The sequence below is a fragment of the Diceros bicornis genome, chromosome 6, assembly GCF_020826845.1.
Source record: "Diceros bicornis minor isolate mBicDic1 chromosome 6, mDicBic1.mat.cur, whole genome shotgun sequence".
Classification (NCBI taxonomy): domain Eukaryota; kingdom Metazoa; phylum Chordata; class Mammalia; order Perissodactyla; family Rhinocerotidae; genus Diceros; species Diceros bicornis.
The window spans coordinates 58544649-58572108 of NC_080745.1; the positions used below are offsets into that span (position 1 = coordinate 58544649).

The following is a 27460-nucleotide window of genomic DNA, read 5'->3' on the forward strand; positions in this document are numbered from 1 at the left end:
TATTTCCTTTTATAAGCTGCAAGAATAAATAACTGTGCTTTTCCAGGGTTCCTCTGGGAAATCGCAAAGACAGTTTTTGGTATAAAAGATATCTTGAACATTTTATTTTATTTTTTTTATATTTAGGATCCAAATTTGGGAAGGCCAAATCAAAACAGTTGTCAGAGGTGGTCTGAGAAGCAATACTTAGTTACCTATTTAATCAAAGTAAAAGTGAAGCATTTAAGAAACATAGATAACTTGATTGTGAAGAACCCCAGTTCCTTTATAAGTGAGAGGAAACCTTTTTTGTTTGTTTGTTTATTAAATGATCAAGAATATAATAAAGTCCACAAGAAGCACAGAAAATTATTCTGGCAAAACAGACTCACTGTTATCTAAGCAGATTACACAGAAGGTAAAGAATAACCTTTCATATTGTGGGCAAGTCATTAACCAGTAAACCAAGGAAGTAAACACAACAAAATTGAACAAATGTTGCTGAGTTTTAAACATATTTCACGGCTTATTTTGAGACTCAGATATTGTAAACCAAGGCAGATAAAATTCGTTTTCCATATCTGTCCTTCATTGTGCTCTTTCATGTTCTGAAACAGTTTGCTTTAGAGCATGATTCTGTGAGGTCAAAACTATTTTCAGATAATACTAAGAGGTTATTTATGTTAACATGCAATGCATTTATTACTATTATTTTAAAATGAATCAATATTTTTTAAAATTCTCAGTTTTAATTTTTAACATAAATATTGATATATCCACATATATAATCCACACGAACAAAAGCTTTTTGGAGTTCTCAGTAAGTTTTGAGAGTGTAAAAGAGACCCAAAAATTTGAGAACTACTGCTTTAGGACAAAACTACTCTTTTTCCTTAAAAATAAAAAGTGCAGTTGTATTTCTTACTGGCAGTTGTATTTCTCTGTCACTGTGGTTCCTAGTATAATCTTAACCACTGGTAATGATTTAAACTTTTAACCAAATAACTAATTTATGTTTCACATTGAAACACTGAGGTGGAACGTTGAGAACTATGTGTTATACACAAGCATTTTATCAGACTAGGAAAGCTCATGAGCACACATAATACAACTTCTACAGACGCAAACATCCCTTTTACCCCCTTCTTAAAGTGGCACAAATGAACACTTTCATTAGCGTGTCCCCAAACTGTAACTTCTCTATAGCATATAAAACTAAGCAAAAGTATATAAACTTAATTATGCTTAGTAATCAATCTTCTAAGATTCTGTTGTGCTTAAAAATTAACTAGGTATCCAACAGTTATCTGTTAATTAACTTAATATCAAGGTTTTAAGTTACCTAAAGATCTTGGAAATTATCTTCGATACATATTAAAATAAAAAGTTTGTTAGAATAATGATTCAGGGCTGGCCCTGTGGCTCAGTGGTTAAGTGCGTGCACTCCGCTGCTGGCGGCCCGGGTTCGGATCCTGGGCGCGCACCGACGCACCGCTTCTCCGGCCATGCTGAGGCCGTGTCCCACATACAGCAACTAGAAGGATGTGCAGCTATGACATACAACTATCTACTGGGGCTTTGGCGGGGGGTGGAATAAATAAATAAAATCTTTAAAAAAAAAAAAGAATAATGATTCAATTTAATTGAGCACAAATTTACTTTTTTAATCATCTTAAATATTTATGTAGGGTAATGTTAGCTTATATGATTAGTAAACATATATGTGTTTAGGACAGATAAACCTAAGTAGAATGAAATTATCAATCAGAGAGAATAAATAGCTGAATTTTGGTTTATAAATAAGCCAGTTAGAACAGAGTTCTTTTGATTTAAGAAATTTAAAATCTAAATTATTAATACCCTCTGTAGATAAATTATCACACACGATGAGAGGTAAAAGTCTTTCTGAATTATGGATGCAGAGCTTTATGTTTTTGTTTCTATAATTTTACCCACAGGTCAAGAGACATGAGTTGTAGAGATAAAAAAACTTGCTGGTCCAGATATCAAAGACCTGCTCTTGGTGGACGTGAAATTCTTAACTGATTTGAGCTCAAAATAGGCAAAAAGACAAACAAAATTAACAAACCAGGGTGTCTTTTATCTTGACCCAAGAGATCTCTGTTATCTATGTAGAGAGATCGTCAAATAAATGGTCAAACCATAAAACCAAATTCTCAGCCTTTGCTACCAGAGGTAAAAACTTACTGGCCATGTAGTAACTAGAAACCAAACCAAAGCATACAATCTGTAGAGAGGGAAAAAAACACCAGAGAAACAGAGATTCAGCAAAGTTAAAAGTTAATTGTTAAAATTGCCAGTTGGGTTTTACTTCTGGGAGCCGAGAAACGACATGCCTAAGCTTAAGCAGCCCATGAGGTACAATCCCCTGGCAATGCAGTTTCCTGGTTCTGGCAGGTGAATCTGCTGAGCATCTTGGTGAAACCTCCAAAACTATTAAAAGATAATTTTCAAAAAAGATAAAATCATGACCCTTATACAAATATAAAATGAATCCATGCCAAAAATTTTATTTAACTTGTTAATTAATGAGGGAACCAGTAAGATGTTACAGCTGTTTCAAAGGCAGTGGCAAAAAGCAATATAGGCATTTGGGAATGCTGAAATAGATTTATAAATAGGCATGTAACTGGTCAGTATCCGAAGGTCAGTAGTCAATTGCATTCCACAGGCCAAAATGTTTTGCATTTCTATGGACAAGAATAACTTGCATTACTATCAGTTTTCTACAATTTATATAGTTGTAAAATAGCCCAAAGAGAGTGAAAGGCACAGATGATCTAGAAGGATGTGCTAGATGGGACATTCAGTAATCATTTTTGTCCATTTTTCTTGCCATTAGTTGGAAATTTTTTTCTTCCTTTTGTCTTTTACTATGGTTACCCTTTTTTTTTGACCATGCAAAAGTTTTTTATTTTTATGAAAATAAAATTCATCAATCTTTCCCTTTTTTGCTTCTGGATTTTGGGTCTAAGAAAAGTTTTCCATACTACCAGATTATAAGAGAATCTACCCATGTTTTCTTTTGGTACTTGTATGGTTTTATTTTTTACTTTTACATTTCTGTTCCCTTTTGAATTTTCCTGGGATATGGTGTGATGAATGGTTCCAGTTTTATCTCTTTTTTTGCCTGAGAAAGATTAGCCCTGAGCTAACGTCTATGCCAATCTTCCTCTATTTTGTATGTGGGTTGCTGCCGCAGCATGGCTGACGAGTGGTTTAGGTCCGTGCATGGGATCTGAACCCGTGAACCTGGGCTGCCGAAGTGAAACTTGCCGAACTTAACCACTACACCACAGGGCCAGCCCCTAGTTATATCGTTTTTTTTATGTGGCAATCCCGCTATACTAACACTTCTTATTAAAAAGTAGGTCTTTTTCACATTGATTTGAGATGCTACCATTAGCATTTACTGAATTTTCATATGTGGTGGGTCTGTCTCTGGTTTTTCTATTCTGTTCATTGTCTATTTATGTACTATATCCCATGCTTTTAATTGTAGAGGCTTTATTGTTATATAGTAGTCCCCACTTATCTGTGGTTTCACTTTCCAAGGTTTCAGTTACCCCTGGTCAACCGCAGTCTGAAAATGTTAAATGGGAAATTCTAGAAATAATTCGTAAGTTTTTAATTGAGTGCTGTTATGAGTAGCATGATGAAATCTTGTGCTGTCCTGCTCCATCCAGCCCAGAACGTGAATCATCCCTTTGTCCACGCTGTATACTCTACCTGCCTGTTAGTCACTTAGAAGCTGTCTAGGTTATCAGATCTACTGTGGCGGTATCACAATGCTTGAGTTCACGTAACACTTATTTTACCTAATAACGGCCCCAAAGCGCAAGAGTAGTGATGTTGGCAATTTGGATATGCCAAAGCAAAGTTGTAAAGTGCTCCCTTTAAGTGAAAAGGTGAAAATTCTTGACTTAATAAGGAAAGAAAAACAACTGTATGTTAAGGTTGCTAAGATCTATGGTAACTTTTATTACAGTATATTGTTGTAATTGTTCTATTTTATTATTGGATTGTTGTTAATCTCTTACTATGCTGAACTTATAAATTAAACTTTATCATAGATATGTATGTATAGGAAAAAACAGTATATGTAGGGTTTGGTACTATCCGTGGTTTCAGGAATCCGGGGGTCTCGGAATGTATCCCCCTTGGATAAGAGGGGACTACTGTAATATCTGGTAGGGCTCCCCTCACCTCATTGCTTATCTTTTGTAGGTGTTTCTTGGTGACTCTTCCTGGTTTATTCTTCCAAATGAACTGAATAATAAACTTGTCTCACTCTAGAAAAATCCTCAAAGTAGTTTATTGATATTGAGTTAAACTTATAAATTAATTAGGGAGAACAGACATCTTGATGATGTTGAGTCTTCATATCCAAGAGTATGTTATGTCTTTAAGGAGAGTTAAAGTTTTCCACAAATAAATTTTAGAATTCCTTAAAATTTTGTGTATTTTTTTTGTTGTTATTTTAGTTGGGTGTTTTCTTACATTATGTCTTCTAACTGGTTTTTGCTTATATATATGAATGCTGGTGATCTTTGTTAATTTTTAACATTTTACTTTATTAAATTTTCTGATTTTGTGTAGTAATTTTTTTTCTCATTGATTCCTATGGGTTTTCCAGGAATGTAATTATATAATCCGTATTTAGAAATAATTTTACTTCTTCTTTTTCACCTCTTAAACTGTAGATTGCTTTGTCTAGTCTAACTTCATAGCCTAATAATTGCAACACAATAGTTGAGACAGTGGGCATCTTTATTTTTTTCCAGACTTCAGCAGGAAAGCCTTTAGTGTTTCCCTGTTAAGGAGGACTCTGGCTTTTGGGCTGAGGTATTTATATTTTATTATGCTGAGGAAGTATCTGTTAATACCTATTTTACTTAGTGTTTTTAACATGGAAGACTGCTGAATTTTATTTTGTCAGATGTCTTTTCTACCTTTGTGGAGATAGTCTTTGATTTTTCTCCTTTGCTCCATTAATATGATTAAATTTACTAATGCATTTCCTATTATCGAAATATTCCTGTCTTCGTAGAATAAATCCCACTTGGTCATGATGAATTGCTGTTTTTTTCTGTCGTTGGATTCTGTTTGCTAGTATGCTTTTAAAGATTTTTTTTGTGTTGATGTTTATAAGTGAGATTGGTCTGTAGTTTTCTTTTTTGGTGCAGTGTTTTTCAAGTCTTCAAATCAAGGTTATTTTCATTTCATTAAACAAAATTAGAAGTTTTCTTTCTTTTTCTATGCTTTTGAATAATATAATTAGCATTGATATTATCTGATCTATAAAGGTTTGTTAGAATTACACTGTGAAATCAACTGGGCCTGGTGCTTTCTTCTGTAGGAGAGTGTTTTGACTGTTTTCTCTATTTCTTCTGTAATAATTGGTCTCTTTTACAATTTCTGTCCCTAGAGGGTCAATAAGTTGTATTCTTTTGAAAAATTATCCATTTCTTCAAATTTATGTGAGTACAGTTGTACAAATGTAGTCTTATAACTACTTCTGTTTTGATGGTTCTCTGCCCCTTGTCAGTTCTGGTTTTGGGTATTTGTGATTTCACTCATTTTTCTCCTTGATTAGCTTAGCTGGTGGTTTGTCTGTTTTTTTGATTTTTTAAAAAATCTATTTTTGAGTTTATTCCGTGAGTTTTCTATTTTCTAAGTCTTTCCTTTATGCTTTTATCTGTAATGATTTATTTCTTCTGATTTATTTTATTCTTTTTCTAGCTTTTCGTATTTTGTACTTGATTCATTTATTTTGTTTTATTGATATAATTATTTAATGCTGTAAATTTTTGTCTGATGATTGCTCTAGCTATATCTCACATTCTGATATGTTTTTCTTATTGATATTTTAGAGAAATTCTGCTGTTTCATTTTGTATTTTCCCTTTGATCCAACAATTTCTTAATAGTGTTTTTTTTTAATTTCCAAATGTGAAGGGTCTTTTTTATTTTTAAAATTTTGCTATTAATTTTTAGTTTTATTGCATTATAGTTATATAAATCTGTATTATTTCTGTTCTTTGGAATTCGTTGAGGTTTTATTTGTGGTTAGTTTTCATGAGTGTTCCATGTACTCTTGAAAAAAAAGCATGTTCTTTTTTATTAGTACTCAGTTTTGTACACACAGACACAAACATGCTCTCCTTATTAATTAAGTTGTTTATACCTTCTAAGGCCTCATATTGTTTTTCACCTGATCTTTCTTGGATTGAGAGAGGTTTGTTTCTGTCTTTTCTTATATCTTTCATAGTTTCTGTTTTATGAGAGTTTGTTGCTAAAGTAATGGGTATATAGATATTAATGCTATATCTTTATTTTGAACTGTAGTCTTTAGCATAAAGTGCACAAATCATAAGTATAAAGTTCAATTAATTTTCTATTTTAGTTTCCATGGTGAATAGTGGTGTTTTTTTTTGGTTGTTTTGCTGAGAAGTCAATCCTTAAGTGAATTTCTCCTTAATTGTAGATTAATATTCCTGTAAAGGGCTGTGGTAGAGTTTGTAGATCATCTCTTAAACTATTAGACAAATTGCACATTAGGTCTACTCCAGGCAGTTTAATATTTTTGTTTAATTTTCTAAAGAATTCTAGAGAAGCAGTGTACATTGGCATTCATTAATCTGCTTCATTGTTTAAGCTTTTTGAATTAAATTTTATTTAGCAATTCAATTTGTTATCCTAGAGGACAAATAAAATTTGTATATATTGGGTGTTTCCATTTCTCATCTTTTGCATTTTAACAAGTAGCACAGAAGTCAACAGGAAGAGACATCTCCTTGGTCAGGAGTGTAAAAACAGGAAGGAGGAAGTCTATTGCAAATCTGTGTTAGCTGATTATCAATTCAGGGTTCACCATAGAGGATGTCCATTAATGATCATCATTATGCTATGTTATTATCCACAATTACAGTGAGTGTTAATGTGAGTATTACAAAATGTCAACCTTAGTTATAGGAAGTAATGTTAACTAACAAACTGCTCTAGGCTCTTTCCTATGCATGGAAACAGGATACTATTAGTGAGAACAAGTCATAGAAATTTCACATAGAGGGAAACAAGGCAAGTAAAATTCAACATCAGAAATATAGGGAAAATTATCCTTTATGTTTTGCCTTTGCTTGATCTTTATGCTTTGACAGATTGTATGATCTTTTAAGATATGATTTTACCCTTTTTAAAAAAAATTAGGGTATATCAACTCTGTCATTTAAAAAAATTGTTTGACGGAATGTCTTCAACTGAATTAGAGGAAGCACCTGGGCATTATTTTATAAAGCATTCTAAGAGCACATCTGGCAAACTAGATGAAATATTTCATGGGAAAATACACAGAAAGTGAATATTTTGTAAACAAGAAATCTTTTCAGTATTCTGTGATGAAAGAAATTGGATTCTCTGTTTATACGTTTTTTTTCCTCTTGGAGTTGCTAGATACTCTCAGTTCCCCTGCAGCTCCAGGTTACCTACTTCGTTTAGATACCCAGCAGTGGTAAGTTAGGACCTTATTACCTTATCCTGAATTCTTTACTTAGCTGTACAATGTTGTGGATGTTTTGCAAAACTTAAGTGTTATGTAAAAGCTAGATGACATTATATTGCTTATTATTATTATTATTCTAGAGACGTATTTGACATACTGTTTTCCTTAGGAGTCTATTAACTTAACCTATGCCTTTAGACCCTTATTTCTGGATTATTTTGTGGTAGTGCTCCCTGGCATTTTTTATGTTATGGCACGAACAGAAAGTTAGATTGAGGGCTGAGATGATCATTATTTTGATATTCTTGTAACCTATTCAGTTGGGAAGACGTGCTCTCACCTATTGGTCGGATGAAGGGGTTTGTAAACCTCTTATAATTGTAAGAAATGTGTGTTTGGGTGTGTACGTGCATGTGTGTCTTAGTCAAGGATTGTTTTTGGTTTTAGTTGTAGGTGCTACACCAACTTGAGTTAACTTAAGGAAAAGTGAAAAAAACTAGTGGAAGGTTACTGAGGTATCTCACAAAGTTCTTAGGGCAGTCGTACTTCTCAAAAGACTGGAACAAAGAAGTGGAAGACCATGTTTCTGTTTTTCTTTTATGTCTCCCTCTGTTTTCTTCATTCTTTGAAATCTGGCCCTCTCTGCTTCTCTCTGCGCTTGGTGGAGGACGATCACCCACAGCTTCCATATGTCAGTCAGCCGCATATATAGCTGGCTGTCTCCGAATTCTGATTCAGAATTCCTGAAAGAGTATATCTGAACCAGCTTGATCAGTTGTACACCTCTAATGCAATGTACTGTGATTGCAAGAGGTATTGCTCGTCCAGCCTCGTGGATGGTCAGCAGTTCTCAGAGAGAAAGTATATATTACAGTTGTGTTTGTGTGCTTTTCTGGGGAGAAGATCCATAACTTTTATCAAAATCACGAAGGAGGGTCTTACCATTCATCAGGCCATTGCCCAAATAAAGATTAAGAATGACTGCCGTAAAAAGTTATCATAAAATTCCTACTACTTAGAACAGGTATCCTTCATATCAGTTGGACTGTTTGTCTTTTTCACAATGCCATGTTTTTTCCTGCCTGTGTTTATCCATGATTGAATACCCCTCTCCTTATTTCTCCACCCACTTAAAAATTACCTATCATTGAATTCTCATCTCAGGTCCTATTTCCTCGATGAAATCTTTGCATCTTAGAACATCGCATTCTACATGGATACACACACATACACACACACGCGCGTGCGCGCATATTTTTGCTGTGTCTGAATTCTTATAGCATGGATTTTTAAAATGCTACACAATGTTATTTAGTTGCCTGTGAATGTTTGTCTTAGAATGTGTGTCTTAAATAAATGTCTTGAATGTAGGCTTAGTGAAGTTGTCCCTGAGGCCTATGATAGTCATACATGTCCGATTAAGTCCAGCTGTGCTACATAGCATAATGCCATGGGTACAACAGACTCTTAGTAAATACTTTTTGAACTGAATTAATGAAAAACAAAACCTTCATCATAGAAAACTTGAAAATATAGAGGAATAGAGAGAAGAAAAAAATCACATTTTTCCTACTACTCAGGGATAATCATAATTGACATTAATTCTAGTCTTATATTAGAAACAACATATCTATATGAATATTCATTGAATGAAGTTATGATATTCAACATATTAAATGTTATTAAACATTAAATGTTGGATATTGTTAAATATTTGTTAAATGAAATTATAATTACGTTGTATATGATTTTCATCCTGTTTTCTCTGTTTATTTGATTATTTCCTTATTGTTGCACATTTGGATAATTCTCATTTTTTGTGAAATTCTTTGAACAATGATATTACCTCTAAAATAATTTCTCAATCAGGATTTTTGTTCCCAGAAGTAAAAGTAATCATGTAGGTAATAATAGGTAATAGCTAACATCTATTGCGTATTTACTATGTGGCACTATTTTAGACACTTAAGTGTATTATTTCATTTAATTTTCACAAGAAGCAAATGAGGTGCCATTATTATACCCATTTTGCAGATGAAGCAATTGAGATGAGGTCATTTGCCCTGGGCATTCGATAAGTGGTGGACCTAGATGTGAACGCAAGCCATTTGGCTTCTGATACTATACTCTTTTTTTTTTTTTTTTTTGGCTGAGAAAGATTCCCTTTGAGCTAACATCTGTTGCCAATCTTCCTCTTTTTGTTTGAGGAAGATTCACCTTGAACTAACATCTGTGCCAGTCTTCCTCTGTTTTGTATGTGGGTTGCTGCCACATCATGGCCATTGACGAGTGGTGTAGGTTTATGTCCAGGAACCAAACCCGGGCTGCCACAGTGGAGTGCACCAAACTTAAGCACTAGGCCGTGGAGCTGACCCCTGGACTATACTCTTAATCATTATTCTTTGCCTTCTAATTTACAGTATTAGATAATGAAAGCTGCAATATAAAAACATAATTAAATTTTAACTTAAAAAAAAAGGAAAGGTTTACATTAAAGTTGTGAGTGGTAAGTAATCTGACCAGAACTGTACTCATGGAGGGAGGATCCTATATTTTGGACTTGTGCTAAGACAGAGGATGCTGAGATATTGAAATTAACTCACAAGAAAGTGATGTAGATCCACTATTCCTCTACAGTTCCCAGATACAGGCCTCCAGTAGCTTTAGGAAGGCCAATCTCCAGTTTGTTCTGTCCAGGAGATGGGGGCTGCTTGATGCAAGAAAAATCACTGGGCTTTTTATCCTCTCTCTGCCTTTTTCGGTTCTAAATGATGGGAAAAGCAAGACACCACTATCATTCTCTGCCTTCCCTTTTCATTCATATCCTCATTCATTCATTCCTATGATAAAAGAGAACATAAATCAGGTTTGTTTCTAGGCCTCTTACTAGAAGGGCTGGTTCTTTTCAGTTTGGTAGACCAGGCCTAGTACAATCTGTTCACAATGGTGTGTTTGTGATCTGTTTTTATCATGCCTGAATGTGAAGGCAGGCAACTATTCTTTGTGTGGTTTGTGAGAGAGTGTGTGTATGTATTGTCGATGTCTGGGTATTGCCAACTTCGTTATAAAGGAGCTTAATTTCGGGGGAATTCAATAGAAGCCTTGCCTTAGTAATAAGAAAGATACTCTGGAAATGAGCAATGAACATATTACTGACATATTTAAGGTAAACAGTTTTAGCAACTGGATGTTTGGTGATGTTTTGCAGTGAGCTCCTTTTATCCTTTTTTTGTGCGGTATCCTCCAACACGCCTTATGAGTCCAAGACTTGGATTGTATACATACCTGGCTCTGGCCATTAGTGTTGAGCAAATCCTTGAAAACTTCTCTGAGCCCCATTTCCTTCATCTGTGAGATGGAGATAAAACCAATTGCCCTCTCCACTTCCCGAGGGTTCTTGGCATCAAATACAATGATGTATGCAGAATTGCTTTGTGGGTTGCAAAGTACTAGTACAAATGTAAAAGGTGATTTTTACTTTTTGTTTTGTTACTTATATTCTGCCTTTGAGTGGACGCAGACTTGCTCTTCTCAACTTCTTGTTTCCTCTCTTTCGTCTGCAAAGCTGTGAAATGACCAACAGAAGTCTGGTCAGGATCGGTATTGGGAGTTGGGATCAGTCTTGTATCAGCGTAACCATGTTTCTGTTTTCCTCCATATTACTTCTGAATTATACTTATTTGGCAAAATTCTTTGTCTTTTGAAAAACACATTATAAAATTAAAGTAGTATTAATTAGTTAATATATATGTATTTTAAAACTGCATATTTCTGGAATCCTTTCTTCTAGGGTTAGAATTAAATACAGCTGCATCTGGCTTTCATTTTTAATATTTTCTGCAACTGGGGGCCGGCCCCGTGGAGTAGCGGTTAAGTGTGTGCGCTCTGCTGCTGGCGGCCCGGGTTCGGAACCCCAGGCGTGCACCGACACGCCGCTTGACAGGCCATGCTGTGGCGGCGTCCCATATAAAGTGGAGGAAGATGGGCACGGATGTTAGCCCAGGGCCAGTCTTCCTCAGCAAAAAGAGGGGGATTGGCAATAGATGTTAGCTCAGGGCCAGTTTTCCCTCAGCAAAAAGAGGAGGATTGGCATGGATGTCAGCTCAGGGCTGATCTTCCTTGCGTACGCGGGCGCACACACGCTAAATAAATAAATAAATATAAAAAAAAAATTTCTGCAACTTAGTAAAGTTCTTTTTTTTTTTTACTTCAGGATGGACTTATATAATGATATCTTTTCCAGGACCTCCAAGAATTATTTTTTAAAACATTAACTTTACTTGACACATATTTTTCCCCATAGAAATACTAATGTTATATGGTTTCGAGGTAATTTAAAAAACTCATAAATCTGTTAGAAGTTTTAAATTATTTTTTATTCAGTAATTTCAGCCTTATTCTCATATATGACACTTAACATGAATAAATCATAAAAATCATCTGTTTGTAGATTTTCCATTGCTAATAGAGAAGATGAGTGAAATACATTTTTGTTTGTATTTGACTGATTTTCAGTTTCTTTAGATCTTAGACTTATGAGTCAGTGCTAATTTCTAATCTGTTTTCAGTATAGTATATAAACCCTTTTATATATTTATTATAAATTCAAATACTGACTTTAAGATATTCTTTAGTAAAATTATTTTTGTGTGTCTTCTTTCAATATCTGAGTGTCTACAATATGTCAGGCACTATGTAATATGTAAAAGTTTATCCTATGCTAGATTGTCTGTGCTTACCCTAGGAACCCGGAATTGCCAGAGAATTTTTATGATGTTTATTGTTCTCTTCTGCTATTTTTAACCATTATATTAAAGTAATAGGTAACAGGATGAAGCAGCTTCAAAAAAGCTACTTATTTTTATTTTGATTTCATAGTTCTTAGTTTTTAATTTGATTGAGTATAAGCTACACACCATATTTTGATGCAGTAGTAAAAGAAAATATTTGGATTTCTAGAGGTTACTTTTTGGTGAAGGGTGCCCTCTAGTGAACCTGTTTTTTTAAATTCAGATTTGCAATTCTTTGCATCCTCATAGCATTTGTGAATTGAATATAGAAGTAAAAGATACCCTCAGTTCTTGAGGAATTTAGAAGATAAAACATAGACTAAATAATTGGAGAATAAATTTCATGTTTTATACAAATAAATAAAAAATAGTGTAGTATAAACTTGACATAAATAAAAAGCTGGGAAAATTCCAGAAAACTTCCAGGTAATGGGAAAGTTGTTATCCATTATGGTTATTAATGAAGTTATCCTGAAGGAACTTTCTTGAGCTGAATTTTGAAGGAAGTTTAAGATTGAGATTGAGGCATATTGTGGAGGAAGGGCATCTTGGGGGTGGAAAAAGAAGTTAAGGACAGTACCAAAAAGGATTAATGCCAAAAGGAAAAAAAAGAGAAAAAAGGAATTATTCTGGAAAAGATTTAAATTTAAATATATTTTAAATATTTGATGCAAATATCCAAATAATTTGTATTGTACTTGAAAACTTTTTTTCAAGAATTCGGGAAGAATTCGGCTGGGCAGTGTGGCTTAGGGTCTTTCATGCAGTTGCAGTCAGATATTGGTTGCTGCTTGAGCTGAAATCACCTGAAGGTTCAACTGGACTAGACAGCTCAGATGGCTCACTTGCATTGCTGGCAGTTGATACGGCTGTCATTTGAGAGTGCCCACATGTGGCCTCTCTAGCATGTCATTTTTAGGATTGTCAGATTTCTTGCACGGTGGATGGCTTTCCCCAGAGTGAGTGTCTAAAGAAGTCTAGGTGGAAGTTGCATGGCTTTTTCTAGCTTCTAAAGTAATATATTATTTTGTCATATTCCATTGGTCAAAATAGTCACAAGCCTGCCTAGATTCAAAGGAAGGGGGATATAGACCCCATCTCTCCATGGAAGGTGTGTCAAAGAATTTTGGACCTATGTTATAAAACTACTTCATTTACTTTCCTGCCTTCTTGAAGAATTAGGCTCAGTGCAGATAATTTAGGGACCAATTATTCTCTGTATGAAAGTTGCCTATGCAAATACCTGTTTTCTGCACTTGATTTCCAGTTACTATTGTACGTGGTTGGTACTTAATGAATATTATTGGAAAGAATCTTCTTTCCCTTTATCTAGATGTTACTGCCTTAGAGCTATTTCGTTTCTTGTTTGCTCTGTATTACAGAGTATCTGGGAAAGTTATGGGAAGGTTATTATTCGTGTTTGATATATTTAATAAAATGGTTGAAAAAATGTTAGGAGTACTGAGTATGATACTTTTATATTGATCATTTTCTTTCTTGCTAGTCTGTATTGCTAAGTAACTGTAGTAGAAATATTTTTTTTGCAAGGTTGAGTGGTACTTTGAGCAAGGCTTTTGTGTATTTAAGATAGGGCAAATGGTATCTTTGCTATTTGTTGTTTAAAAGAAAAGAATTCCAAATCATGTGACTTTATGGAAAAACAAGGCCTTCTCCCAAATGATAACTCATTTGCTATCTTTGAATAATATTTTAGCCCATTGTTTCTCACATGGATGTTACTGAAATTTTGGACACCTTAAATGTACCTAAAGGCTACTGAAGAGAGTCGCAGTGTTTCAAGTTTCACTTCTAACTCTAGCTGCAGGGTTTCCAGTGGGTTGTAAACTGGTGTTGAAGATACTGCTCCACTGAAAGATTAGATTAAATTTCCAATTTACATAGCCAAGGATACAAAAGCCAAGTAGTGACTCAGGTAGGAACAGATAGAATATCTCAATGTAGCTTTCTCTAGTTTCCAGGATCCATACAGGGGGCACAGAGAACTGCTGATGACTTTATCTGGGCAAAGTAGGATCTCACTGGATCTCAGAAGCTTCGTTTTTGCTATGTATCTGCCCTTTTATACTTGGGGCTTACGTACATCCCATTCTGAAAGAACTTCAACTAACAATTCATGTGCTTTTATTAAGGAAATGTTTTCACATTTTGGCTTTAAATTAATTGCCAAATGACTAATTTGTTGCGTGACCAATTTGCTAAATTTACCAAATTTAATGATATACCAAAAACCTATTTTTAAAACTATTTTTGAGGTAATGATTGAGCAAGCAATTTGTTTTAAAAGCTTTTGAAAATTTCTGATCAGTTTTTTTGTGATTACTTTTAACTTTGTCTTCAAAGCAGTATTTTTAGGAATTTTTAATATATCAAAAGCTGATAATCATAGAGTGGTTAATTGTCTTTTAAATATATTTTATCTTCAGAAGAGTATATTTCATAGTTAGTGACCAAAATTTCAGTACTAATTAGTAAGTTTGGTACCTAGAATCTGAAAAGCATTCAGTATAAATATGAAATTGCTGAAGAAGTATCATAAGCAATCTTGGTAATAAGGAAAACCAAGTCTTAATTACTAATTACTAGAAATATAAAATTAAGATTGGTATGTCAGAAATTAAGCTTGATATGCCATTTGAAATACTGTGAAAGAATAGTAAAAATGCCAATGGACTGAAAGAATAAAGAATGCTGAAAAGGATACAAAAGCAATTTTTATTACTAGAAATACAGAATTAAGGCTAATGTGTCATTTGAGGAACTGGCAAAAAAAATGTGGTTAATGTTTGAAAAAGTAGAAAATGACATTGAAAAGCATCCAGCGGAAGTCAGAAGTAGCTGATACAATTTTGTCAGCGATAAAAGAGTGACATTTTGTTTTCTGATAAATGTTTGTAGAAAGTATTGATGCCAGAAGGTAAAAGCAGTGTCAGTGCCCAGGGATTCCTGAACAGTATTTCTGCCTTTAGTTTTCTAGTATATTGAAAGTCCATTTCCTTACTAGAGTCATTGTTTTTCTTAAAAGCAATTGATTGACATTAATAAAATTCATAGGAAAGTCTGGCAATGGCTAGCATTTTAATGGTAGTCATTCTAGGTATCTTCTCACATTATTTTGTTTAGGCTTTAGCTATGCTCTTTTGTGGTTATGCAACTAGTGTATCCATTTTATTGGAGAACAGAGAATTCTGAGATAGAGAAAGGTCACTTTTATTTTGTTTAGAGAAGGAACTACAGTACTCCAGTAAATATAGGTAATTTGGAGAAATTGGGATTGGATACTTTGAGATTATACCAGTATTTCTCAAAGTGTAAACATTTTAGTAAAAGGAAGTTAAAAAATGTTTTCTCAGGAAAGTAATCCATTTTTGTTTTCTTCATAGTTATTGTGATGGGCGTTTTTTTAACAATGAAGATAGTGAAAGAAAAATACAATGAAAATAGTATAAGGATATTATGTACTTTTTGACAAAAAATAGCCTAATATGTTACCAGTAATAAGAGAATTCTTTTTCACTTAATATCTTGTGAATGTTGCTTGTTTTCCATCAAAAAGAGATGTTTTCCTTAAAAAGAAAAACAAAAAAACTGTAGAATATGATTAATAAATGTTTTATGTTAACAGAATATAGTATCTGTCCAAAAAATTGAAGTAGCCTGAGTTCCTCTAAGACATTTGATTTGATGATAAAAGCATTAATTTTCAATGAGCCAATTTTAACATTTTAATAACATCTTAGTTTTCTTATATTTGTTTTAGTACCACTAGGTGGAGCCCTATACATACAATTCAAGAAGGCTTTGTGAAAGATCACTTACTTCTTTCAATTCTATAAGCCTGATGTGTCAGATGATCAAATACTGTGTGGTAACTCATATTTGGTGTGGAAGTTTAGGTATAATGAAGATAGAAAATGTATTTGTACTTAAAAATTTTTTAGCTATGCTTTTAAGACATACACTTTGATTTTATGCATTACTAGTTGCTCAAATTAAAATATGTAAATAAAATCTTTACTGTAGCATTGTCCATCTTTGTTCTCTAGTCGTGAAGTTTTTAAGTCATCTCTTCTTTTAAAATTGATTTTGGATCTGCATTTTTGACTGATTAGCATTATATTTTGCCAGAAACAAGGTATTATTTTGCTGAGCTTTGGGAGGGATGACTGAACGCTCTTACACTGAAGTCATTATCTGTATGTGGAGCAGTAAGGTACAACCTGAATGGATGTGGGATAGTGGAAAATTTACCAACTTTCTAATGTTTGCTCTTTCTGCTTCTGTCATGTATCTGTGCGTATTTATTTATAGGAACTTGATTAAGCTTGCCAATGAACATTATAAAATTCTAGGGAAATTCTGAAAAAAGAAAAATTATTTTCATTAAAATTGTATATTGCTTGAGAATTTAGAGTAGTAATATGTCTCGCACATTAATGTATTAATTGGATGGGTACAACCATTAACCAATTTAGGGTTCAAAAAATGAATTGTGTTGAATGGTATTTCCTTTCTGGCCCTGTAAATCAGAATTTCAAAGAATAATGATTATCATTCAGAGATTAAAAAAAAAAAGAAAAGAGAAATATAGATTTTTCAGAGTCCCTTCAGTTGAAGTCAGACAAGTACAGGGCCCTCAGTTTTCTCTACTTCATGTTTTGCTCCTCCTGATTTCTGTTGGGTTTGTAATTTAATACTGCCTAACAATTAGCTATGCCTCAGTTCTCATCCCGTTTTTCTGCCCATTGGATGATTTCACCTGATGGGTGCCGCAGTGCACATCAGGGATTCCCTATTGAGTCATTCTCAATTGTTGATCTTCAAAGGTGATCTGGTTAGTTGCTGTGCTGGTAACTTCTTTACATTCCATACTGCTTATCACCATTTCTGATTGGAAAGTCTATATAATGTAATAGTTGAGAGTACTGGCTTTGGAGTCAGGTAGACCTGGGGTTAAATCTTGGTCCTATACTGTGTGACTTTGGACTTAAAGACTTAATCTTCCCAAACTACGTTTGTAAATTGGGATGCTATCAGAATCTACATCATAAAGCTTTAGTGAATATTAATGAGCTAATGCATGTAAAGCACTTAATAGTAAGTACCTGGTTGTATGTTACTGGTTTTTTTTTCTCTTCTCCACATTAAGCCAGAGGCAGCAGATATGATTCCTCTTTAAGTCAATTAAGTCACTGTGGGGAATTGTTGACAGGGAGTGCACATCTTCTTTGCTTCTCTCCGCATCCTTCCCTCTCCACTCTCTCTCCAGATTGTCTCTATAATTAAACCTAGATCCCGTCAGAGAAAAGATTGATAATTCCTTCTATGCATATGGTGTCAAGAAATTCTTGGGATGTGTTACTTTTGCTGTCTTCCCTTTTCCAGTGTTCTTATACATATCCACCCTTTCTCCCTTCTTGCCCCTCTCTATTCAGTCAGCTATTTATTACTGGCTTTATTAGCAAATTTTTAGACTAGTTATTCTTAATATTACTTTGCATCAGAGTGGGTACAGGGTTAAATCAACTGCATGTAGTGATTAATTCCATTTTGAGTTAATGCATGCTGGATTTTAGATTTGTGCTGCATCTGTTAAATTCAGAAAGTCAGAACTAGGAACTTTCTAGGATTTGTTCCAGGGCCAACTTTCTATCTTTTGATAAATTTTGGATTGTGGCGCTTGCCTGATCCTTCAATACCCTCTTTAAATGCAATTTATTCCTGTGGTTTAGAACATTTCTTCATCTTGACTTCTTTTTTTCTGTGTACTCTGCTCATAATGATCTCATTGATATGATTGTGGGTGACAAGTGCTTGTATCAGCTTGGTGCAGCTTGTACTCATGTCTGGAATAGCAAATGGTTATCAAGGGTCAGGAGAGACTAAGACTTAGTAATAGATAGATCAAGACCTACTCTTCTTTCTCATTTGCAGTACTATTTTCCTTAACGCTATTTTTATTTCCTTTGTTGGGACTTATGGTTCTATTTTAACAATACAAAGCATGGAATGTAAATAGTTTACCCATTTCAGGCTTTGGTTTTCTATTAATGGAGGGTGGATATTGCATATGTTCTGATATTGTTTTTCTCCATACTAATAACATCAATAGAAAAAGAGGCGTTCACCTGTGGTGTTGTAATAGATCCACTGGCAGTATCCTGAATTACTACTGTAAAACAGGAGTAGTTGTGGTTTTAAAACTCAAGAATAAATTGGAAAGACACACTAAAGGATGGATTTTAAGAACTTTCTAAAGTAAAATAGACTTCTGGGAAATAACTATTATTTCATCTTCCTATTTATTTATATGTTATTATTTTAAAAAGAGATTACAGCATTGTCTTTGCTCTCACAAACAGTCAGACCCTCCTTTGGAGGAACACTGTAGTAGGGCAGTCCTGAAATAGAAAAAAAAATAGCCAGTTGGGGAGATATATGAGTTTGAAGTTCAGGGCTAGAAATATACATTTGGGAGGTATCAGTGTGTTTATGGACTTCAAAGCTCCAAGTCTTGATGAAATCGAGAAAGTAGAAAGGAGAAGATGTCCAAGATCAGAGCCTAGTTCTAGCTCAGCTCTTAAAGGTCCAACTATTTAATAATTGCTGTCCTATATTATTGTCTCTAGTATTATAATAGGTACTTATTAAAAAGCTAAGGCATGGAGGCTGCCCTCAAGAAGCTTATGGTCTATGTGGAGAAACAAAATATATGGCATATAGTTGAGACATTTAAATTACATACAAAGTAATAAGGTGATTTTATGTCAGAATGAGTGGAGAGAACTATAAGTTTACCTGTCCTGTGGATGAAAAGATTACTTGGTTTGGAAATGATTGACAAAGGCCTGTTGGAGGAAATGGAACTTGAACTGAGCCTCAAATATGGGCCACAGATGGGGAGATGCACTTTTGTTCCTTGTGTTTTTTTAAAAGATAAAAACCATTTTATTATATCTTATGGTTTTGGGGGGTCATTTTACTCACCAGAAAATAACATGATCATGATTTTAAGAAATCTTTTATTTCAACCTCACATATCACATTCTGGTAGACTTTTACTGTACTGACCATGGTCTTGTGACCACTGGTAGAAACAGACCATTGTTTCATTTCTGTTGACCATTGTTCCATTTCTATTGCTATGAATTTTTTTTTATTGTGGTAACATTGGTTTATAGCATTATATAAATTTCAGTGGCTGGCCTGGTGGTGTAGAGGTTAAGTTCGCATGCTCTGTTTCAGTGGCCTGGGGTTCACCAGTTTGGATCCTGGGCGTGGACCTACACATTGCTCATCAAGCCATGCTGAGGCAGCGTCCCACATAGAAGGACTAGAAGGACATACAACTAGTATATACAGCTATGTACTGGGGCTTTGGGGAGAAAAAAAAAAAAAGGAATGGCGGCAACGTTATGTAAATTTCAGGTGTATATCATTGTATTTCGATTTCTGTGTAGATTACATCATGTTCACCACCCAAAGACTAATTACCATCCATCATGATACACATGTGCCTAATCACCCCTTTTGCCCTCCTCCCTCCCTCTGGTGACCACAAATCCAGTCTCTGTCTCTCTGTTTTTGTTTGTTGTTGTTTTTGTCTTCTATTTATGAGTGAGATCATACGGTATCTGACTTGGAGATGACCTTTCGGAAGGTCCCCAAGACTACCCTGAGGTTCAATAATTTACTAGGAGGACTCACAGAATTTAGCAAAGCTGTTATACTCACAGTACTGTTTGTTACAGCAAAAGGATACAGATTAAAATGTTAAACGACAGGAAAAGGCACATAAGGCAGGGTCTAGGAGAGGTCCAGGCAGGAGCTTCCAGTTCTTTTCCAATGGAGTCATATGGACAGCGCTTACCTATCTCAACACTCATAGAGTATTGCCAACCAGGGGAGCTCACCCAAGCCATGGTGTCCAGGGTTTTTACTGGAGGTTGGTCATATAGACGTGGCTGATTGCCCACATTGCTGACCTTTATCTCCAGCCCCTCCAGAGCTGATGCTGTGTGGCCCAAGGCCCCTACCCACCATAAATCACATTGTTAGTGTAGACTATTTGGCATTGCCCAAGGTCCCCAAGTAAATAAAGACATCTGTCAGGCAGAACATTCCAAAAACTTACCTCCCAGGAGCTGGGGGCAAGGGCCAAACCTTTTTTTGGACAAGGTTAATGTTTTCCTGCATGGCTGGTGGGGGCTGCCCTCTATGTGGAGACTGCATGAGCTGAGATACAGTAGGACTGTGTACGCCATTTTTAGAAAACATTGTGGTGACTGCAATATGGCCTTGTACTTGAGAGTGTAAACTCTGGAGCCAGACTACTAGGATTCATATCCCAGCTGTCACTTGCTAGTTGTATAATTAATGATAGTTACATAATCTGTAACTTATCTGTAAGGAAGGGTAATAACAATACCCACTTTATAGACTTGTTGTGAGGATTAAATAGTTAATGTATAAGGCACTTAGAATATGTCTGGACACATAGTAAATGCTATAGAAATCAGGAGTCTATTCATTGATTCACTTAATGATTCTTTTTTGAGCACTTCTATGTTAAAGGTTCATCTCCTGAGCCTCAGACCTTTATTTCCAGATACCTAGTGATATATCTAGAGGGCTTGTGGCTCTTTTAATATAAACATGTTCAAGAAAAAAGTAAATATTTTTCACCCATATTATTTCTACTAGTGGCAGCACGATCAACCCAGTTTATCTGTTCAGAGATTTTATTTCAAGATATCAGCTGTTGCAAAGATTGGGCTTAATAAAGAATAAATTTTGGTGAACTGGGAAATTAATGTTAGCTTTCTTTTTATATACTTACAGGTCTGTCTATGATGACCAACCAAATGCACACAAGAGGTTTATGGAAAAGTTAGATGCTTGTATCCGTAATCATGACAAGGAAATTGAAAAGATGTGTAATTTTCATCATCAGGGTTTTGTAGATGCTATTACAGAACTTCTTAAAGTAAGGGCTGATGCAGAAAAACTGAAGGTAAGAAATAGTACAAATTCTATTTACCTTTGCCCTCATTAAATTACTCAAGTATTAGTTTGTGGTGTATATGTACAAATCATTATTAAATGTACTACTTTCAAGAAGTCAATTAGTGTATATTTTTAGGAATGCTCTTTATGCTTTGTTAACCATGCTAATGACAGAAGTAATCTCTTTTTTTGTAAAGCAAGTAACGCATTGATTTAACAGGATTTCTTTCCATGCAAGGAAATGAACTAAAAAAATTCATACGATGAAAAGCCTCATTTGCAGTTTAAGAATTTTTAAAATGACAATTAGTACAATATTGATAAAAAGCTATCCTCTAAAAACTTTTAGGAACTTACTATAAATGATTGTGTTCTCAAAATTATTTAATAATACTGATACTGTTTTTTTTTTCAGTTTAATAGCAATGCATAATTTTATTAAAGAAAGTTGGTCTACATTTTCTGCCACAGCAAAACATTATTTATTAAAGGAGTCCTGGATATGTTCAGCCAGAATACAAAATATTTAGTTATAAGAACTGTCCTATTTATCTTTCTTTACATTTGGAGAGCTTAGCAGACAGAATGACTCTGGTTCACCAAAGGTTATGATTAGAAAATCATTATATAAAGGATATTCAGATAACGAGAGACCAAATACAGCATCAATGAGGTCACTGAGCATCTTTGTTTAGAAATTAATGAGATTTTTAATAAACCAGAATGTGCTTCCTTACTATGATGACCTAATGAGTCACTTAATATGTGGGAAAATTTGAGGTTGAGCTTTGCCTGCACCTGCAGCATTAAAATGTTGCTATGGATTGAGATTTCCATGTTTGATGTTAATCAACCACCCAGTGTTTGCATTCAGCAAAGTATGAATGTTTAATTACCATAAAATGCAATCACCATTTCCTACAGACAATGAATGGCACATAGACCTCATTGAAGTTATCAAAAAGGGACCAGTGGTCAATTGGGTCAGTGATTTGAATTGTTTGACAGACTTAGAGAAGCAAGTAAAGTTCAAAAATCTAGAGTAAATTTGAGAAGTTTGCCACAGAATCTGTTAAAAAGAACTGTCATAAGTAATTGAAGTTAACAAAAGCCCTTTTCAATCAAAAGTTCAAGTTCAAGCTGTAGAGTTAATTTGAATTTGCATTTCTTTGTCCTGAGTTTCTCATGAAGCATGATCTGATTACAAGGGTGAGCAGTTACATCAGGGCAGTTTTATGCATGTTTGTCTAACTAAGGTGAAATTATTTTTAAGGTGCAAGTTACTGACACCAACCGAAGATTTCAAGATGCTGGAAAGGAGGTGAGAAAGTGATACATATTTTGTGTACTCAATACATGGATGAGATTTAACTATTCATTTAAAAATATGAACATTTCCTCTTTTCTAAGGTGATAGTCCAAACAGAAGATATTATTCGATGTAGAATTCAGCAGAGGAATATTATAACTGTAGTAGAAAAATTGCAGTTATGCCTTCCAGGTGAGTTAAACTTGTCTATAATGTAACGTTTGGCTTGGTGACATTATAATTTGATGATAGTGTATAGTCATTATTCGTTATGAGAATTACAGATTATTTGGTGATTGCCCCCCAAAAGCCTATGGTTATCTTTCTTATCCACTTTATTTCCTGAATTTTCATGGTTTTCCTATATTATAAAGCCCTCGTTTGATGATCTGTCACATCAGTGTCCTGGAACAACCTCTACCTTTCCATTTCCTTTCTGCCTAGTTTGTCCTTTGTCTCTCACTGCCCCCTCCCCATCCCCAACTTTTTTTGTTTTTCCTCAGAATACGTTCCCATAGGGAGACTGTCTTTTGATTACATTTTCTCACCTTTTCTTAATTTGCCTAATTTTTTACCTCCAGTTTTCCGTTGTTTTCTGTTTGTCGCTTAAGCTGGTTCGTTGTGCTTTGCTTACAGTTTCCTTTGCTAATGAGGTAAGAAAACATCCAGAAGTGCTAGATCTTCTTCCTTCTTCAGTCTTGCCTTTCCTCCTATTTTTTGGAAAGACTGACTTTTTAGGTTTTTGAGTTTCTGGTCTATCTGTGGGGGCTCAGATATTACTGAGACGTCAAATAAATTCTGAAGAAGGTACCCAGTATTTGCTTTACCCGCATGTCCTGTTCAAACAAAAGGAAGCAGGTATATGTCATTTTTTTCTTCATGTCGTAAGCTAAATACATCTCGGTGTCCCATTTTTTAACTTATTTTTTTTAGGAAAGATCCTGAACCTCTATATCCAGGGGAATATAATGAGATGCTTTGTATAATAATTATGTAACATAAATTTAGCTTAGAGTACAAATTATCTGTTAAAACTGTCAGCAGATTTTATTAGCTAAAAAAATTGTTTTCTGACTTGTGAGAATAGCTTTTCTTTTTTTAGAATCACTGAAATTCTACTCAGTTTAATCTCCGATGGACCAGGGATATTTATTTGCACATTAACTTTGAGTAAATAAAATGTGTGCTTATTATGTTAGATTTCAGGGTTAAGAAACCTACTTCCTTACGGTAATGTTTAATACCTCTTTGCCAGCATCAGATACACTATAATAACCATGAAGACAGTCTCTAAGTTTGAATGCTTTGTCGCTGAATGGTAATAAGTCTAAAAAATGGGTACTGATAGAGTGAGAAAGGGCTGAATTCAGGTTATTCACCTAGTGGGCTATTTGAAATATAGAAATAAAGGGAAGTAAAGCTTAGATTTTTGTTACTACTACTGTCTTTGCTTTCAAGGCTGGAGATGAAATCTGAGTTCATATAAACATTGTGTTCCGAATAGCTACATTCAGAACAACCTCCTTTCCTCCATCTATCCTTCTATCTAATTATCCACTCATGAATACTTTTCTGTGTCAGGAGGCATTATGGTAGATTATTGGAAATACAAAGTTGAAAATGATATAATTCCAGCTCTGGAGGATCCTAAAATCTAATGTGAATAAAGACAAGTAAGCCATCAATTACTGTGCAATTGCTTAACTCCTCCTTAGATTAGGAGGAATATGAGAGGATGTAAGAAGTCACAGGGTCTAGAATGCATTTTCCTGATACATTATTTTTACTTAATTATTTTTGAGGAAAGCATTATTTTTATATGAAAACAATATGGAAATAATATAAAGTAGATGTGAAATTTACATGAATTGCTGAGATAAAACAGGGGACTTCAAAGGAAGTTTATACTTGTAGCAGCAGTTTTAGGCTCTTTCCCTGGTTATATGTTCACTCTAATGTTTTGGTTGGAAAATGTGAGAAATATTGCATTACAGTATAGGGGCTGTGATAAAGATATACATAGGGTCCACAGAGTTAGGGCTAGTTCACTATAGCCAGCATTGCAGTTTTTATGGTTTTCAGATAAGTAAACAATATCTTTTGTAAAGTTGAAAACCCCTGGGGAGTAGCCATAAAACTGTAGAAAATCTGGGGGAAAAAAGTCTGTCTCTCTAGTCTAGGAGTATATGAGCTGACTTGATGAGCCAGTAATAATTTAAAGTGGGTGACACTTTATACTTTGAAATTCTACTAAGGATGAATGGTAATCTATATAGTTGCATTAAAGCCTTTTTGGTGGCAGTATGTCATCTTGCTGAAGCTTATAACAATTTTATTGAATAATTGCATTTCTGAGCCTTTGATAGAAATGATAAAACGAATAAAGATGCTTTGTTTTGTTTATTTATGCCTTTATTATAATTCACTCTCTGCTGTAAGCTTTTGGGGTTTTTCTTTCTTCGGGTATTTGGTGTAAAATTTTGTTTAGTGAGCTATAATACAGTTGTGTCATTTTATAGTCATGCATTGCTTAACAACAGGGATATGTTCTGAGAAATGTATCATCAGGCAGTTTTGTTGTTATGCTAACATAGAATGTACTGAAGGGGGACAATATTTGTCACCCCAAAATGTATCTCTTGAACATGTGGATTATTTTAGGCTGATTTTTTTTTTTTTTCTTGGTGAGAGAGATTGGCCCTGAGCTACCCTCTGTTGCCAATCTTTCTCTTTTTGCTTGAGGAAGACCAGCCCTGAACTAACATCTGTGCGAGTCTTCCCTCTATTTTGTGTGTGGGTCACCATCACAGCATGGCTTGATGAGTGGTGTAGGTCCGCGTCAGGGATCTGAATCTGTGAACCTTGGGCTGCCAAAGTGGAGCGCACAAACTTAACCACTATGCCACCGGGCCAGCCCCTAGGCTGATTATTTTTAAGAAACAAGAGACTCAGAAAGTTTTTCTTGTTTAACTACCTAAAAGAATTCAGATAAGAAAAGCTGTCTCAGGAAGTGAGTTATCACCTTAGCAAAACATGAACTAGGTGGTAGAGAGGAACCTAGAAAAGCCTGTTTGTTGGGCTCCCCTCTGTGTTCTTCTGTTTCTGTGTGGCCAAACACTTGTTTTCCAAACATTTGCTCCTTTTTACCTACCTGTGAATTGCTTTCCTTCCCTTTCAAGTCCCTGACTCTCACCACCCCCAACATCTTCTTTTGTCTTTAGCTGAAGATGGTGTTGAACGTGAGGACTTTGGCCATTTTGGCGAGTTCCGTGGTTTTCCTGGGTTTCTCCCATGTACACGTTATTAAACTTTCGTTTGTTTTTCTCTTGTTGATCTGTCTCATGTCAATTTAATTCTTAGACCAGCCAGAAGAACCTGGAAGAGTAGAGGAAAGTTTCTTCCTCCACTACAGTACTTACACAAACCTAGATGGTATAGCCTACTACACACCTAGGCTATATGGTACTAATCTTATGGGGCCACTGTCGAATATTCAGTCTGTCGCTGATCAAAACGGTGTTATACAGCACATGGCTGTATTTGGTATATTGAATCAAAATCAATCAATCTCACTGTTGCTCAACTCTTTCTCTCAAATAACTAAATTCTAAACTTTCAATTCCCCTGCAGGGAAGAGATATTAGTAAGTTTCTGGATAGGATAATTGTTGGTAGGTTAATATCTCAATTATAGGTGTCAGCATATGCAAGTGTTTCAAGTTCAGTATAATGTATTAATATATATAATGTTCAACAGATGTAGAGATTAAAATGTTTTTCTTTACATGAAGTATAAAATTTTATTTGAAAATATAAGCCTAAATCAAAGTATAGAGAAAATGAATTTATAATATGCTCTTCCCTGCTTTAATTATTTTCATCTTTCAAAAAAGTTTTTTCATTTTGAAAGCTAAAATTAATTATATTTTTTAATGCAGTGCTGGAAATGTACAGTAAGCTAAAAGAACAGATGAGTGCAAAAAGGTGAGTTGGTTTCTTTCCTAATTGTTCTTCATAAGAATTTTTTTTTCTATTACGGAAGACATAGATAAACTTACTGTAAATTATAGTGAGTCACGTGAAGTTGTGCTTTCTACTTTTATTCTATGTTCGTGCAGTTTGCCCATCAGGGTCATCCAATAAAGCAATTCTTAGCCATTTATTTGTGGATCCTTGCCCTTTATAAGTGATATTAAAGGTTGATAATGTTGATGAAGAACAAATAGACAACTGAACAGGAATAAAAAATATTGATTAACTCACCAGCGTATTAATATAGCGTACAATCAAAGGCTTAGTTTGTATTATGGGTCCACAAGTGAAAAGTGTGGGTAGTTATATTTTGACAATCTGGGCTGGTATAGTTCATGTTCTGTTTTATAACGCAAATGAATGTATGACAAATGAAAAATAAAGTAATTCAGAGTAGTTTACTGATTGCCCTAGAAGCTTTAGAGGTAATAATGTTTAAAATATTTTAAAGATGAGCAATTTTAAAGTAAAGAGAAAAATCAGAATAAATGAGACATATTTGGGATAGGGAAATAATGATTTTCTCTTAGTTTATTAGTAACTACTTAATTATCACAGCACATTATATACAAATCTATACTCAAAAGATTTGTGTATGTGCTGCTTTATAGTGCTACACCTTGAATTTTATTGGGCTTTACCAATTAGTACTAATTAGTAGAGTGATTTTTTTCCTTCTTAATACATGAGCCATAAAGTATTCTGAAATAGTCTTTTATGTATATATTATTAATATATTCTATTTTTTCTATCAAAGTTATGTATACATCTTCATACGTTAAAGATCCAAATAAATAGTTCTATGT

The 27460-nt window shown here is 34.4% G+C and overlaps 1 protein-coding gene across 4 annotated transcripts in view; it reads left to right on the forward strand.

Moving 5' to 3' along the window:
* The window catches only part of EXOC6 (exocyst complex component 6), a 182735-nt gene that overhangs the window by 10641 nt on the left and 144634 nt on the right, over positions 1-27460 (forward strand). For all 4 annotated transcript variants that reach the window (XM_058543542.1, XM_058543544.1, XM_058543545.1 and 1 more), the window contains exons 2-5: positions 21150-21321; positions 22588-22635; positions 22725-22815; positions 26561-26606. In XM_058543542.1, the coding sequence (XP_058399525.1) occupies positions 21150-21321; positions 22588-22635; positions 22725-22815; positions 26561-26606 (357 nt within the window). The remainder of the gene's footprint in view (positions 1-21149; positions 21322-22587; positions 22636-22724; positions 22816-26560; positions 26607-27460) is intronic.